This window comes from Tachysurus vachellii, chromosome 1, assembly GCF_030014155.1.
Source record: "Tachysurus vachellii isolate PV-2020 chromosome 1, HZAU_Pvac_v1, whole genome shotgun sequence".
Taxonomy (NCBI): domain Eukaryota; kingdom Metazoa; phylum Chordata; class Actinopteri; order Siluriformes; family Bagridae; genus Tachysurus; species Tachysurus vachellii.
Window position 1 is genome coordinate 28,563,480 of NC_083460.1, and position 18,143 is coordinate 28,581,622.

At 35.4% G+C, this 18,143-nt stretch overlaps 1 protein-coding gene across 1 annotated transcript in view; it reads left to right on the top strand.

The window, feature by feature from the left end:
• The window catches only part of LOC132853607 (inactive N-acetylated-alpha-linked acidic dipeptidase-like protein 2), a 222,321-nt gene that overhangs the window by 111,882 nt on the left and 92,296 nt on the right, over positions 1 to 18,143 (top strand). The window contains exons 4-5 of the mRNA XM_060881485.1: positions 4,266 to 4,385; positions 13,852 to 14,002. Coding sequence (XP_060737468.1) covers positions 4,266 to 4,385; positions 13,852 to 14,002 — 271 coding nt within the window. The remainder of the gene's footprint in view (positions 1 to 4,265; positions 4,386 to 13,851; positions 14,003 to 18,143) is intronic.

Here is an 18,143-nt window from a genome sequence, read left to right on the forward strand (position 1 = left end):
TCTGTAAAAAAGCCATTTATAAAGCTAAATGTGTGCCACCACATCATCCAGCTGTGCTAGTTTCATCCTTGTGGACTCACTAGAAGCTTAATGTAGACACTATGAATTTAAATTTGTTTAGTAGTTCCACATAAAACCCGAAAGAATCTCATCAATTCTATTACTAAAGTGCAATTGTCCATTTGGTGCAACCATCTTGTGTACATATATGTGTAAATGTGTTTACGCTAAATTATTTATTTACAATTAGCTAACTTTCAGATGACTAATAGCTTCCATGAATATTATGATTTGCTTCAACGTGTTTGTCTGTTCTTTCTCCTTTATGGAAATGTTTAAAGGAAATTTGTTCAAACTTTCTGTTTAACGAATAAATATAATAGAAAACGCCATACACTTTTACTGAGGATAATGTAAGGAAACCCAACTGCAGTGTTTTTCTATTCTGAATGTTCAAATAGAAAGTGACATTATAGTATGTTTGTTCTAAAAAGGATCTCATGAGAGACAAGAGTCAAGAAGCTTTTATTGTCATTTCAACCATATATAGCTGTTGCAGTACGCAGTGAAATGAGACAACGTTTCTCCAGGTTCATGGTGCTACATAAAACATAGACAGAGCTATAAGGGCTTAGTAAGTAGTCCTAGATACATAAAGTGCATCTGTGCAACATGGTGCAAACAGTGCAGGACAAAAGACAGTGCAAACAAACAATACAAGACATAACACAAAAGCAGTGCTGACCAGTTTAAATACTATATGTTCTATTTCGCGTGTGCAGAAATACTGGAATGAACACATTAGTATTATAGCAGCAGTTATATAAAGTATTGTAATGAATTGTGCAAAACAGCAATCGACTGAAATGTGAAAGACAGCATGTGCACAGAGAAAAACAGTGTTCAGAACAGCATGTAAACAGTTTGATATGGTGGTGCTGTGTACATGGATGTATATTGGAAGAGTGTATATTTGATGTAGGTCAGTGCAATCCATACAGCTGATTGTGCATGTGTCTGTGTCTTTTCTTGCATTTTAGGCAAGAATATGCTTAAAAATCCCATTTAAGAGATTGAGCAGTTTTAAAATAATTAATAATTAATTTCTAAAGTAATTTCCTCAATTTTAGTATACGACATATACCAGGATTTGTCCAGAATGTCTATAGGACTGGACAAGAGGATTGCCCATGAGAACAGCTAGGATTGGTCAAGAGTGCTTTTAGTAGTTGGTGGGATTGATCATGAATGTTTATATGACTGGGCAGGATTTGTCAAGGGTGTCAACAGGAACTGGTGGAATTGGTAGAGTGCCCATGGGAGTAAACTAGATTTGTCAGGTGGGAGTGTGTGTTGGAGTGTGTGGAAGTGAGGGTGAATTGATCAGGATTCCTCCAGCAGGGGAACCGAGTGGGATTATAAAAAAAAAAAAAAAAAAAAAAAAAGGTACTTCTTTTTCTTCTGATTTGGCAACAATTTTCTAAGTGCTGTTGTCCCCTCAAATAAAAGCATGAAGAAAGCTTCAGGTAACTGTTTGAACATCATTAAAATATTGGTGTAGCATCTTTAGAGCTCCACAGTGACTGGCAGAAACATGCTGCTGCTATCTATGGTCGTGTTCTACACTCTTGAACCATCGCTCAGATGTTTATCAGATGGATGAAAATATCTTTTGCAGGCTTTACCCTGTTATCTCTGTTTACCTAACAAAGTATAATGGCGGCCATCATTAAAAACTCTTTTTTATAGTAACTTTCAGTTGATGATTAGATTCTTCTATGATCCACAATAAAGCAGATGAGAACTTTTTTCTCCCCACTGAAAAACAGAGATAGGGGCTATGAGAGGTTATGTGAACAGAATCAAAGTGGTCTGTGTTATGAACGCCCTTATTAACATCATTACCATAATGACAGCCTCTCAGCGCACATCTCATGCTTTTCTATTTTATCTGCCTTCAGCGCTTTAGACAGAACATTGTATGATGCCACTGATAACACGTTATAAACCTCCCATGTCCATAGCTTTCTAGATGTTGCTATTCTCTCTGGAATTGCATTTAATTTAGTTCTGCTGACAAATAAATTTGGGAAAGATAATCCTTTCCCACTTTAATTCCAGCTTTTAAAATGTACATCACCTTTGCTGCACTGGCAAGTTCTTTAACTTCTTTTATTACTGATCATGTTTAATTCCAACTTAAGGGACCAACAACTACAGTAAGCAGAGAACAAAACAAAATATTTGAAAATATTTCTTAATATAAAAGTATCATATAAAAGTTTTAGAGATATACACAATAGTGTAATTGAATTCTAAACTTTAATTAGTAGGAAAGTGTTGATCATTTTCTATAACAGTATAGCTGTAACTGAAATGACAGGTTTATATTCAGGCTATTAGTTTAGTGAAATATATAGTTTCTATAGTAACAGCAAATTTACTTGGACAAAAGGTCAAAAGCTCTACATAATCTAAGTCTAATAATAACTGATTCAAAGCATGTTATTTAACAACATATAGTTAGATACTGTATATGCTGCACATTGAAAGAAAATCATATACTCATTTTTATGGTGAATTTTTCCAATAGGATAATAGATCTAATCAACATTTATGTAAAGAGTATAAATGTACCTCCACTTGCTATTATATATATATATATATATATATAAATATATATATATATATATATATATATATATATATATATATATATACTGATTTTATTTATATATATAGATAGATTATAGATTATATAGATTATATAGATTTTATATATATATGTAAATGATAACAGCAACTAACTTAAATGGCTAAAAATTCTGAAGTTCATTAGTAAGTGACAATTTGTAATCGCTGACAATCACTGTGGTATAATAAGAAGAAAACATTTTGAGCTATGGTGTTATGGGAAAATAATCCACTTCAGGTCAGAGTTACATCAGGCGATAACACACCATTTTGTTCTGAATTATTTCACTATAACAGCATGGATCGTCAAGTTTTATTCCTTCCAGCACTCCTTTTTTTTTTTTTTTTCAGGAAAAGCTGATACATCACTACACCCACACTGTCCTTGCAATCTTTACACAGGCAGTGTCAAGCCTGTTTACAATTCTTCACTTGAATGTACTGATAAGGATAGCAGCTTAATAAAACAGACACTGCTTAGCTAATAGAACAATGTTTATAGTGAGATATGCAGACACCATTCCCCATACTTACCAGAGTCTACATTGCTCAAGAGTCAGGTTTGTTTTTGAGACTTTGGGGCACAGAATGTATGGTTGGTTGTTCTCAGCCGGCGTTTCTTTTATGTAGATTTCTTTAAAAAGGGTTCAAACCTTGTGTGCACCAGAATCAACTCAGAATTGGAAGAAAAGGAGGAGAAAAAATATAGCTATATGTACTGAATACAAACGTGACTTCCTTTACCTCCTTGTCAACCATTACATTTTATTATTTAATTAATCTCTATATTTATTGATTACTATTGAGATTGTTGAGTTCTGAATGCTAGGACTGCTTTGCTGTCAGAAACTCATGACAGCATCAGATCAAAATCAATCATCTATAAAGAATGCTAGGGGTTGTGTTATTTATGAAAATGCAATGCAAGTTACTATGTATTATGAAATAATGATAGATAATTTTTTGCTCATGACTCAGGTTTGTTTTTAAGACATTGGGGCATAAGATGGATGTTTTATTTGGTTGCACGAGAGTCTCAGTCTTCAGGGGGCACTGTGCTTGGTCTGATACATGAGTAAACGTCCCAGAACAGTTTTCAGGATGGTGGAGATGAATAAAGTTTAAAAAAAAAGTAGATCCTGTAGATTTGAAATGCTGCTGTAATTATAAAGGGTGTCCTGTGCTCATCCCAGCACTCTTACACTCACAATATGCACATACTGATCATGCTTTCAACACACTTAATACTGATTGATTTTACTTTCATACAACTTTATTTTGTAATGATTTATAATCTGACTCAGGTAAGGATTGGTTTTCTTTTTTATCTGGTTTTCCTTGTTTTATGGAGTGTTTCATTGCCTTTGTTGCTTCTGGATTGCTCATTATAGCTCTATATTTCTTTAATGCTGCTTTGGGACAAAGTTTTTTGCTACTTAACTAAAATGGCATTATCTAAAGCCTGATATTAATTCTTCACTAATGAATACAGATCAAGCTAGCATTCTAATATGACTAAAACAAATAACCTGTGTTTAATCTATTTTCTTTTTCTTTATTTTCTTCTTAAGGCAGAATTGGTGGACATACAGTATGGAAGTTCTGAAGATCTGAGATTAATCCGAACTGAGATGAACGTGACCAATAAAATCGCACTGCTTAAAATCGGTCCAGTACCTTTGCTCAACACGGTATGTTAAGAAAAAATACATTTCTTACTTCACATTATAAAGTACAGTCGGTTGTTTGGTTCTGCAATGAGTTTTCCTATCGATGATTTATTATGAGGCGGTAACACATTAGATGGTAACTAGGCTTATAATTACCATGCATATATTTAATATAGCTTGAACACTAGAGAAAGGCATGAGGTACTATTCCAATGATTTTATTTTAATGGAAAAACCAGTGTAATTAATCGTGAGACAAATATAAGTCTTTATTTAAAATTTAGCTCTAAAATCCACAGTGAGACATTTACCCTGTAATGAAATATGACAATTTGGCTGTTATTGGCGCGTATATCATTTATTCCTGCCAGTCAAAAGTTGTTCAACTCCCAATACTGTATTTCTGTATTTTAGCACTTAATTAAATGACAACATTTTAAAAATCAGTCTGAGGAATAAGCATAACTGAATCAGAAAATGTTTATTTATTAAGCGTTTAGTGAATTAAGATATGTTAAAGTTAGATATGACTTTATTTTACTGAAAGAGGAGCACAGAAAGAAGAGATTGGGCATATGATTGAAGAGGATGCACAGGATATTTTCTCCTCAGCTGGCATTTCAATCATGCTGTTTTTAAATTATTTAAACGATGCAAATTATATTATTCAATATTGGAAAAACCTGTCAGACATTCATCTACACTCATCAGACAATGATTTCTCAGAAAGATTTAACTGAGGCGCAGTAAATTGGGTCTACACCTCTATCCTGTACTCATGTGCTGTCATTGGTTGGTTGCCTTATTGGGTTTATCTGCTTTTTGTTTGTGTTTGTACACTATTGTATCTGTATAATAGCTACTCAATTGTGTTTAATGGCATCCAATATGAATACTGAATATCTTTTTTTTATTCACTCCATAAGTTCAAGTCCATGCTGATTATCATGCCTTTATTTCCAATTCCAATTTTGATTTGTGACTACAGTAATAAATTAATGTAATAAAACAATAAACTGCAGGTGTCAGAGATTCTCGACTTGTATCAAGCGATGCTTATCAGACGAAAACTTAAATTACTACTAATAGAATTGGGCTCAGCGTCCAGGATGTGTGCCTTAAAGTTTTTTTATTAAGCTTAGTAATTTCGGCCATATATTTTTTTAAGGGGGAGCGTTTAGTATTGTGGTGCTCTCCTGTAAACTAATAAATAGGGATTGTATTTATTTATTTATTTATTTTATGATCCAATTATTTGTGCATAGAAGTAACTGGGAACGCTGTATAAACTGTCTGGAAGAAAAATGCATTTATTTTTCTTGTTGCTGGATCGTTATAGCTACTAACACAGTCCAAACAAATTACTGCATATACTGTATACAGTATATTAATCATCTGCTTTTACTGTAAATAGACAAAGTTTTTATGCCTTTAACCCTTAAATACACTCTTTTAGTCAGAGTTTAAGTAGCAGTTCCAGATTAGCTCAGAGATCATGCCAGTATGTAGAAAACAAATTCGAATGATTAATTGAAGCGGATGCTGAAAATAAGAAAGGTTTCTGTAATAAATACAGTTTCATTCAGGATCCAAATCTTGTGTGCAGCAGCATCAACTACTTCATGAAGATTTGGCAGAAAAGATTTAAAGGGGAAAAAAATGAAGTTTAATCTCGTTGCCTCAATTTCATTTACGCACTGCGTGTATCGAATAGAAATATAACTTCTTTAACCTCAATGACAGCAGACAGTTTCAACACCCGTACAAATAAAATGCGGCTTCTGATTAAAGTGTTCTGTGTGAGATTGTTGTGTTCTGGATGCCAAAGGTGCTATAATGTTTAAAAAATTAACACAGGATCATATTGAACTCAATAATGCCAGGGGTTGTGTGATGAGCAGTCATGAAGTGTTATATAGTGTTATACAGTGTACACATAGTTATAATTATTTATGACAATGCACTGTTATTATGCATTAAGAATTCTTCATCAATTACAAGTTCATTCAAATTTATCTTTAATTATTTGAATGAATAAATAGAATTTAAATACATTAGATAGATAGATAGATAGATAGATAGATAGATAGATAGATAGATAGATAGATAGATAGATATTTAGTATTTGAGATATCTTGTTAAAAATCTTGAAAATCTTATTAATGTTGCATATAATGCTTTTGTAAATGCTACGTAAACATTGCTGTACACTGTAACACAGCCTTGTAAATAATATAAGATATGAATTATACATACGTCCATTATAACATATATTATGGATATATTAAAACAGAAGTTGAATATATTCATAGACCATTATACATGTGGATTTTAAAGAAAACATTACCAAATATTCTATATTTGTATGTAATAGAATATATTATAGTAGTTTTCAGAAAATTAAGCATTACAGTATGTCATGCATCACACACAAGTATAATTTATTAAAATAGTGTATTGTATGAGGCATTTTGTAGAAGTCTCTTTGAATTGATAATGCCTTATGAAAGCAATATAACCTTTGATTTGTTCAGTATGGTTCATTATATTTATGTCCATTTGCATAGTGTATCATTATTGATATTGTCACCAGAGATATTTTTTTTAAATACAGTCTACATAAATATGCAAGTCTTTGCCAACTATCAAGGTAAATCATTATTTCTATTTGTCTTATTTACATCTACAGACACTTATTCAGAATGACCTTGGAGAATGATTACAAATGCCTTTGCTTTGTTAACATAGTTTCATTCCCTGCTTTAACATGTGAACACAGACACTGTGGTTGAATGGCAGAGGAAATATTGACCTTCTGCTGTTTTTTTTTTGCTCCTGCTTTAAATTCTACCAGTGTCTCTGGTTCTCTCAGGCAGCATTTGTTTGGGAAGGTTTATCGATTTCCTTTAAAGTGAGTGCTTGGTCCTGTAGTCCACGAGGATCAAGCTTTTTAACTGCTCCCCCTTAAATGATCAGTCAGAAAATGATGATACTTATCAGCTCGTATAACAGAATCAACTGGTTACAGCAAAGCAGAGATGGTCATATTTACTCTTGAAAAAGAGAAACAGAAAATAATAGCATTATTGATTATGATGTAATGTGCTCTGAAAACGCAATACTGTCTGTGTAAATCCTTAAGAGTAAGTTCCAAGGCCTTGTTAAGCTAGTGATACTTATATTAAAGCAAGAAAAGCAGAAATATTGGCCTTTGCCCATTCAGCATTATTTGAAATGGAACAAATGTTCCTTTCATGTTTAAGTTTTAAGGTTAATGATATATGTTTTTTGTCTTCATATACTTTTAAGCCATCACTGCTCTGGTACCTAATGTGTACACCTGTTCAAAAATAATTGTAAATTTTACATTTTAAATTTAAAAATTTTTAATTTTAAATTTGTTTAATTCAGATGGCACATAGGGTCAATCCATGTGATTGAATTAAGAAGCATTAACACACACAATTCTCAAAGCCCTGAATAAAATGAAACACCAAGTTCACGCCTGAGCTGAGATTTAAATCTTCATCACTAGTGTTTTGAAACAGACCCATTACTATTACCCACTGCATTATTCTGCCATGTGTTTTAATTACCTAAATGTAATACTATAGGTATACAGTGATGCCTCGAGACACGAGTTTAATTCCTTCCGTGACTTTGCTCGTATCTCAAATTGCTCGTATGTCCAAACAATTTTCCCCGTTTAAATGAATTGAAATCCCATTAATCCGTTCCAGCTCGCAAAATTCCACTCCAGTTGTTTTGTTTGTGTGTTTTGAATATGAAAAATGTACAGTACCTGTATTTATAAATGACAAATATTGTAGAAAGACATACAGTAATAAAAGAGAATGTTAAAAAAATAAACTGGTTTTACTTTACGGAAGATGCGCACGGAGGTTGAGGGAGGAGTAAACAGGAGGAATTTTGTCTCGTACGTACACTTTCGCTTTCGTTCACTTACTCGCTACTGTACACTCTTAATGCTACTTTACACTTAAATGGAATTTAACTAAACTTCACTAAAATTAACGAACTTAAATCAAGCATCGCGTTAATTCTGGCAGGCCAAGTCAAGCGTGCATCAGTTGTTAATCAGCTGTCCACAACGCGCACAAATCCGGTTACGACATCCATATTACCCGACCATTTAAATTCCCATTCACAGAGCCGCTCTAGCGTTTCGCTGCTGCCGTGATCTAAACTCCCTCCTCCAACCCTGACTCCACCATACCGGAACCCGCGTTCGTTGTACCAGTTTACGTCATAATTCTCCACATATTTTTCTCTCTCTCTCCCTCTCTCTCTAATTATTTATTTATCAATTAATTCATTACTTTCCAAAAACGCGTAAGCGAGCATATCTAATACTATGCATGATTAGTGGTTCTGTTATACGGGGGGTTTGTATTTTCTAGTCGCTGCTCTTCGCGCTCTGACCACGCATGCGCACGGACGGGCACGTAGATTCTTGCCCAGAACAGAACCATACCGCCAACACTAACTGTATGCGTATCATCTATAATAAATTCTCTTTTGACAAAGTGGTCCTGACAGAACTGAAATTCTCTTAACTGAACTTAATTGCTACAATTTCTGTTTTCTTTACATTATTCATTCATTCATTCATTTTCTACCGCTTATCCGAACTACCTCGGGTCACGGGGAGCCTGTGCCTATCTCAGGCGTCATCGGGCATCAAGGCAGGATACACCCTGGATGGAGTGCCAACCCATCACAGGGCACACACACACACTCTCATTCACTCCGGACAATTTTCCAGAGATGCCAATCAACCTACCATGCATGTCTTTGGACCGGGGGAGGAAACCGGAGGACCCAGAGGAAACCCCAGAGGCACGTGGAGAACATGCAAACTCCACACACACAAGGCGGAGGCGGGAATCGAACCCCCAACCCTGGAGGTGTGAGGCGAACGTGCTAACCACTAAGCCACCGTGCCCCCCTGCTTTACATTAATTTTGCTTAATTTTCTTCATCACTATTCTCTTCACTTGTTTTTGCCTTTTTTGTCACTCTTTCCTCACTAACGTGTGCCGGTCGTTTTAATAAAAACCTGTCCGGTCGGCATATCAGATGCGGTGTAGTCGCACAAGTAAAATTTTTTTAACGGATCCAACGCTCAAAACGGATCCGAAAATTACGGATCCGCAGATGGTCGGCACCTCACGCAGCGCCTTTGTGACTCTCCATAGGAAATGAATGACTTCTGGTTCGACCGTCGTTTGTCGTGTGCAGTGGAAAGGCGGCTTTAACCGAGTGAGACACGGGAAGCTGAGGCGGGGGAAACAGAGCACACGTGGTTGTTGGGGATCTTTGTTTCGGCGGCGGCGGCTCGGATGCTCATATCTCAAAAATTTGCTCGTATATAAAGCCAAAAATTTGGTCGAATCACAGCTCGTATCTCAAAAAATTCGTATGTCAGAGCACTCGTATCTCGAGGCATCACTGTACTGTAATTCCCATCAGTGCCAACATCCTTTTGAGATTTTATGTAATTGATTTACACTAATACTGTGTCAATTGTATTCAATCACTCTACCTTCATTTAAAATAGTAATTTAGAAACTTATCTTAATTTTGTTAATTATAAGAAATGAAGTTTCCATTTTTTGTTATATTATTCTTAAATCTGACTGATCAAATTATTGTTAAGGCTGTATAGTAGCAGGGGTCACATCACAACGAGACCACAACAAACCAGAATGATCCATAAACAAATGCATCAAAAAAACAAGAAAAACACAGAGAAACAATTTTCGGATCCGAAAATTACGGATCCGCAGATGGTCGGCACCTCACGCAGCGCCTTTGTGACTCTCCATAGGAAATGAATGACCTGGTTCGACCGTCGTTTGTCGTGTGCAGTGGAAAGGCGGCTTTAACCGAGTTAGACGCGGGAAGCTGAGGCGGGGGAAACAGAGCACACGTGGTTGTTGGGGATCTTTGTTTCGGCGGCGGCGGCTCGGATGCTCATATCTCAAAAATTTGCTCGTATATCAAGCCAAAAATTCGGTCGAATCACAGCTCGTATCTCAAAAAATTCGTATGTCAGAGCACTCGTATCTCGAGGCATCACTGTACTGTAATTCCCATCAGTGCCAACATCCTTTTGAGATTTTATGTAATTGATTTACACTAATACTGTGTCAATTGTATTCAATCACTCTACCTTCATTTAAAATAGTAATTTAGAAACGTATCTTAATTTTGTTAATTATAAGAAATGAAGTTTCCATTTTTTGTTATATTATTCTTAAATCTGACTGATCTCTTGTTGCATTTATGCGTAATTTTAATCATTTTAATCTTCTCTTCCTTTGTCTCTTGGCAAAGTGTCATTCATTGATCATTTTTCCCAGACCGTGTTCCTGTTTATTTGTTTCTCTGTGTTTTTTTTGTTTTTTTGACGCATTTGTTTATGGATCATTCTGGTTTGTTGTGGTCTCGTTGTGATGCGACCCCTGCTACTATACAGCCTTAACAATAATTTGTGGATTTCAACTAATAAAAAAGTACATGGAATATGTACAGATACTATATTACCCGCATCAACACATTTATCTGTTTATTTAAGCAGTACTGCATGAATTACAGTACACCAGAAAATAAGTGTGGTGGTTTGAGACAACCTGTCAGATGTTACTGTGGCAAATTCTGACAGCCAAAAATACAAAAACATTTGCGATTTTCTGGCTGAACCTATTTTGACAAATCTGCTTTAAGAAACTGTAATTATATTTCACCAAAACAATCTGGAAATATTATTTATTTTCTGTCCTAGCCTTGACTTTTTTCCTATAAAGATCATGTTGTGTAAGGTGGCAATTTAACAAACACTGCTTTGCACAGTTAAAAAAAAAAAACACTGCCTGCAAAAATCCTGTCTACAAAACCTGGGGGCTTAGTGTGATTTCATCACATAGTGAATATAATTTAAACAAGTCAATGGATAATTATATCATATCAAAATGGACATAAGCCAAATAGGTGTAATTTGTTATTATATATTAGCTGTCAAATATGTCCGTGAATCTCATCAAAACACAGAAAAGTGCTAATAACAGTAAAAGCAGCATTGTAAAATGTTTTTAAATGACCCAGTAAAATTTAGCACAACTGGCAGTAGAGTGCAATTAGTGTCCATGGTAACAAATGAGTGGGCGGAACAAACAATTAACAGCAAGGCAGACAGCAGACAGAAACAGGGCAAAACACAGACAGACTCATTACAGTACTGTTTTCTGTAGGTAGATTAGGTTATCAAGGTTATCAAGATAGATACAGATTTACATGTTTTTGTCATTCATCTCACAATAATACTGATGCTGGAAGTCTAGGTAAGTTGTTTGCACTTTTTGTATAAAATTATATTATTGTTAATCATTCACTTATGAATCAATGACTGCTGAACAGACAGGATTAAAAGCCTGTTTCTCTGATAGACGTACTTTTCTACTCTCATACCAAAAACCTTACTTACAGCTTTCAGAGTGACAGGCTTTTAAGTCCAGTCAATTATCATGGTCAAGCTTACTATTCTTTTGCATTAAAAAGATATAGAGTATAAACATTCTTTCTATTCAATTTTCTCCATTTTCACTTTTTTAAATGTTGCAGTTTGACTTTTAAATGTTACAGATTTCTGCATATTTGCAGTGTAGTGAAAAATTTTCTGTCTGTGGCTAAATCCATCAAAGTTTAAGTGTCAGGACTCATCCCGAACTTTGGCCATGTGCATCTGTTTGTTTTGTGTCACGTGTCTGCCCCGCCCTTGTCTCTTCCTGCCCGCCTCTGCACACCTGTTCCTTATGTGTTGTCACGTGTATTTAATGTGTTGATTGTCACGTGTATTGTTGTTGTTTGTTGTTGTCGTGATGTTGTCCTGTGTCATGTCTTGGTTCCTGTCTTGTGTTTTAAGTTATTAAGTCTTGTTTATTTTACGCTATCCTGCATTTGGGTCTGTTTTTACCCCCGTGTCCCTGACATTAAGAGTAAATGACAAGATTTGTGCTTAGTTTTGTCCCTTAATTTACTGTTAAAAAGAAGTTGTTTACACTTTTTGGCATTTGCCATGAAATGTTTGTCTTAGAAATACCCATGATATACAGTACTCAATGTTGTCTGTGCGTTCCAGATTTTAAGATTTTCAATGTCAGCTTTCACTGCTGCACTTACAAATTCATTTTCTTTTTACATGCTTGGGAGAAGGTCATTTATTCAGAATATTCAGACTCCTTTCAAACCACCCACTCCACATATATTTTCAAATAGTAATGACACCACTCAGGTTTTAAGATTATTTACTACCTTTGTACTATACTATAGCTCCACTTAGTTTGCATTTATCATCTACTTCACAGAATTAAAGACAGGTTCTGAGAATAAAAAGCCTTATTGTGCAGATGACTGTTCAGTTTGTTTACACACTGAGCTACCTTGACAAACAAACCTCTCTAACATGGTCGCTTTGGGTGTGTGTATTTTTATATATTTTTTTATAAAAATGTTGTTCGCTATATTTTTTGAAAATACAATTGGTGTTCTAATTAGATAACCTGGGACAGCTTGGGACATGTTGATGCATCCAAGATGGTGCTGACATATACACCTCAAAACTTAACCTCAGTGGCTTTGTGGTTAGCACATTTGGCTCACACCTCCAGGGATGGGGGTTTGATTATTTTCTCCTTTTTATAATTGTGCCATGTGATGGGTTGGCACCCCATCCATGGTGTCCCCTGCCATGTGAACCCCGACTAACCTGGGATAAATTTCGGCGTCCCCGCAACTGTGTAGGAGAGGTGCATGGATGGATGGATGGATGGATGGATGGATGGATGGAAAGAAAGATTGATGTATGTATGTGTGGATGGCTATGATAGATTTATCGATGCCACATTGATCCACAGCCTATTGCAGTGTTGTGAAGTCACCCTGAAATTACTTGATCTAATAAAGAGATGCTAAAGCTTATAAATATGTTAACTATTCAATGAAAATGTAAAAAAAGGTTAGACTTGCTCCCATTTATTGTTGCATTAATCCAGGGCCGTGTGTGAATGTATGTGTGTGTGTGTGTGTGTGTGTGTGTGTGTGTGTGTGTGTGTGTGTGTGTGTGTGCTTGTGTGTGTTATAGCCTCAGCCTTAAGTTGCTGAGGCCATTACTATTCTCAAGTGGCCCACTTTGCAGTGATAAACTGTTCTAATCCACACATGCACAAAAACTCCTACTAATAAACTGTTCATCCTATAAACAATTTTACTCTTTATTTTTACTCAATTTCCTTCCATTTATCTTATGAATCATGTCAACATTTAGCTTAAATATTAAATCAGTGAGCCAGTTTTATCCTTGTTTTTCACTTTTTTTCCTGAAATGCCATCGACTGCAAAATAAAATGTGCTTCAGCTCCCCCTTTAGGTGAGAATGTTTTTGCAACTTATGACTTTTTCTTAACAGCTTTCTCTCCTGGCCGATATGGGCTTCGGCGCTTGTCTCATCTATGTGGATCCCTGTGACGTCCCTGAGGATCAGCCATTACTGCAGAAGGCATTCGGGGTGACGTTAAACCCAGGAGGGGACCCATCAACCCCAGACTACCCCAGCACAGGTGAGTACACATCCCATCAAATATGCACTGGTCCCATAAACCTTATTCTTAAAACAACCTCTATTATTAAGTCAAGTAGGCATGCTAAGCTCTGAAATTCTAATGGAAGCGCAGTCCTCTGGGATATCCAAGCACCTGATTAGACATGCATAAGAAACGAGTAAGGAGAAAGAGAGAGACTCAGTGAAAAAACTGAGATACAGAGAAAAGAAAAGAGACAACACCAAAGGTATAGTTGGGCTTTGTTAGTTTTGAATTCTTTGGCTCGATGTCTGAAGACTGAAATTCTGGCAGAAAATATGATTTTATTTTTCGCCTAGAAAAGTCACATGGATGTATTTTGCATATTTTTGTTTACCAGTTTTGACATTCAACACATCCCTGGAGTAGGGCTGTTCTTTGAAACACAAGCCAACAATAGTCAGAGAAAGAAGTAAGTTGAGCTCATGAATTGCTCTAAATGAGTACTTAGACTGCTCCTGAAATCCCGCTACACCGTTAACACACCTCATGAAGGGCTTGTTAATTATCCGATAAGTTGAGTCAGGTGTGTTAGAGTAGGGAATGTTTTCCCTTAAGACAACTAGATGACTTAGCATAATAAACAACATAGTGCATAAGTACCTTTGCCTCATGTCCTTTAAAGCTTATGCTTATTTAGAACCCTAATTTTTCAAACTATTTGTTGTTTATTTCATAAAGTTTCAGCTTATTACTATATTATATAGACTATATAATATAGTCATTAACTGGTGGGTCTGGATGTGGACTAGCAAAATATTTCAGCACACTGATTTAAGTACTTGAAAATGATACTGAATGCGAGCTGATAAATTTAGGGGGAAAAAAGTAGCTCTATTTTTCTTTTTATTGTCCTCTATTTTCTGCCACTTTTGTCATTTTGTCAAATTCCTTCTAAGGTATAAACCCAAGGCTCAAAAGTAATATCCTTAAGACAGCAACTCAATATTTGACAACACCAGTGAAACTACTGTGATACAATATAACATGATTTTGACTTTAATTCATATGTCAGCATTCACTATTTTGTAATACTAACAACTGAGCAAAGCAGTCACCTTGCTAGGCTATTTGCAAATGAAAAAACTTCATTACACACCATTTGTTGGCCCTTTTAGGACAATAAGATAACTCTCCCTTCTCCCACATAAAAAAGGTGAACTCCAGCACATGCTGTTACTGAGATGTGATGCTGCATCTTTTCAAAGTGTTAAACGCATGATACTTCACAACGTAGCCATAATCGGCATACATGAGCTTACAGATACCCAAAGAGCTCAAACGAATTTTGGTATTTTGGAGACAATAGGTCAGAAAGACAAGATCTTGTCATTTAGTGAGAGTTGAGCTGGATGCAGGTGCAGTAAAATGTAATATAAAATCAGTGCAGGAAACAAGCAGCAGTTGGGTGATCAGCAAAGAACCAGGAACCAGAATAAGTTCAAAACCATGATGCAGCATCACACAACAAAAACGCTCTGCAAAGTCAGGTGACAAAACCCTGAACATCTGAGTGTTCAATGTGACATGTGACAAGTTAATAAGACATGAATGGGCTGATGGGTAATGTGTTCATGCACCATGCCAATGTCACATTATTTTATAGATTTTTCCTTGTATTTACATTACTATAAATATATATATATATATATATATATATATATATATATATATATATATATATATATATATATATATATATATATAGTAGCTGTAGCTGCTCATCAATATAGCAGAATGTATGCAGCTACAATACCTAACGAAATGTCCTGGGAGTTTAGGTTTTAAAACATTCTCAGCATTAGATATGCCGTACAGCTGCTTTAGCTTTTCTCAGTGTGGCATGTGCTTGCATGTGTTGCTATTTGTTTCAGTGATCTGATCTCAGGTGGCTAATCAGCAGGGGTTCCATCATTATTTTCAAATAAGACATTGTGTTGAGGCATTTAGCTACAGTAATGTTTTATCTCCCAATACAAATGCAAGGAGAGAATTTATACTTCAACCTTTCTGAAAATACTATCTCTATATGCCAAGTCATCAAATGCATTACTCGCAGGAGTTAGATGAAATGGGTGCTTTTCTAATAACTTAGAAAATTCCAGTTTAAAAAGAGGAAGGCATCATTTTTCATAAGTAATGGTGCGTTCGCTTGCAGTCTGCTGTTATTGTTCCTGTTTGTAGTAGGCACATCATTCACCAGGACAAGCGACAAAGTTTCAAGCTTTCACACAGCTGATGTAGAAACACCATCCTACTGTGACACATGCTTGTTAAAAGATGCGTAATGATCAAATTAGGAAGCAGTTAATATGTATAGCAGTCATGAAACAACATGATTTAGAACCGTTGCATGATATTCTCTCAATCTAAATTTTGTGGCAATATTTGCTGTTTTTATTTCTTCATTAAGATCTCATGCGTAAAAAGTAATATAGTTCATTGAATAGTGAATTTAATCAAAAAGTGGTGTTTCTGTGTTAGCTCTATGAGGGATTAATCAAAGTTTGTCTCATGTTAATGTGATTTGGATTTCATTTGACATTATCGATAAGAAGAAAATATACAAACTCACACTGTACACAAATCAGTGTATATGCAGTTAAACCATAAAGTGAACTTTTATGCCAGACTATAATTAGAAGCTGCATGTAATAGTTCTTCCCCGGTGCCTCACATTATCTAAACGAACAGGTTTAAAAGTCATTCCAGTATGTGTGCATCGCTTCTGCACAGTTTTGAAGGTCAGTCTACTGTATTTAACACACTTACCCATGGCAGTAGACCTCACTGGTGCCCTGGCTGTCCCTGGCATTCTGCATGTCTGCCATCGCTGGGACGTGTCATTACTAGAATGATGGTGCGGGCCTGCTGAGTGCGGGCACAGTGGAGGTTGCAAACAGATGTCTTAGCAGATGTTTCATGCCTACTCCCTCTCTAGTAAAATCTCTCTGTCAGGTATTCAGAGAGAAAGAGAACCTAGCGTGCTCGTTGAAAGCCAAACGGCCGTCCAGGGACACATGAATTATTCAGCTCGCTGGAATATTGTCTTCATGTTTGTTTTGCATGACAATGAGAGTGAGTTTGAGCAATCGGCTTTCAGCGGCACGGGTCAAAGTGGTGTCATTTGATTATTCTTCACAAACCTTAGTGTGGATTAGATTGCATAATACCGTATAAATAAGTTAAAATATGATACTCTTGAGATGAGAGAGATATATAAATTTTTCACACTGATTTCTTTTTCTAGGAAGACATTCTGTTGATATTAAACAAAATATAAGTGAAGTAAAGGCTGGAATTATAATAATCGAGCCACTTTCAGAGCATAAACGGAAGAAAACAAAAAAGACAGTGCCTTATTGTGCACAGCTGAATCATTTGAGATAAATTAGTATGTGTGGTGTATCCTAGGGACCAGGTGTTAATTTAACATTCATGATTTTACCATGACGATGACATGACCTTTCTACTCCATACAATGATTTTGACATATTTGCTTTAGAGTCATTACCACAATCCAGCTTCCCAACAGTTTTTAGACTGACTGTGTTAGTATTCAGTCATTAGTAGCTGTATTATCACAGATATTAGTGAACCAGTATCAGAATGTATCTATTTATTTATTTATTGGTGACTTTAAAGCACTTTTGTAATTTGCTTTACCAATTGGTGTAAATGTAAAATAGACAATACTAGGTGAGGTCTATTTATTTATTTATTTAGTTAGTTAGTTAGTTAGTTAGTTAGTTAGTTAGATCTGTCATGCTTGCCTGCTGGGGAAGATGAAATTGAATAAAAAACAACAAAATCCAGCCAGTTCTGCCAAAGCAATAACTATCAAATAATTGATACTAATACCAACTAACAATAAAAATAAAAGTAAATAAGTACATATATTTTATGCACTGTATTATAGTGTTAAATAACAGTTACATATAGTACCTACATAAGTCCTTCATGACAGCTGACTGAATGCTACAAAAAAATTTACAAAAAAACTTTATTTTGCCGCAGACAGCAGCTCTGGGATCTCAAGTTAACATAAAACCTGAGTCAGATGATCTAGATTTCTGTTGACCTATGATAATTTTTTTTTTTTTTTTAGGATACTTTTACT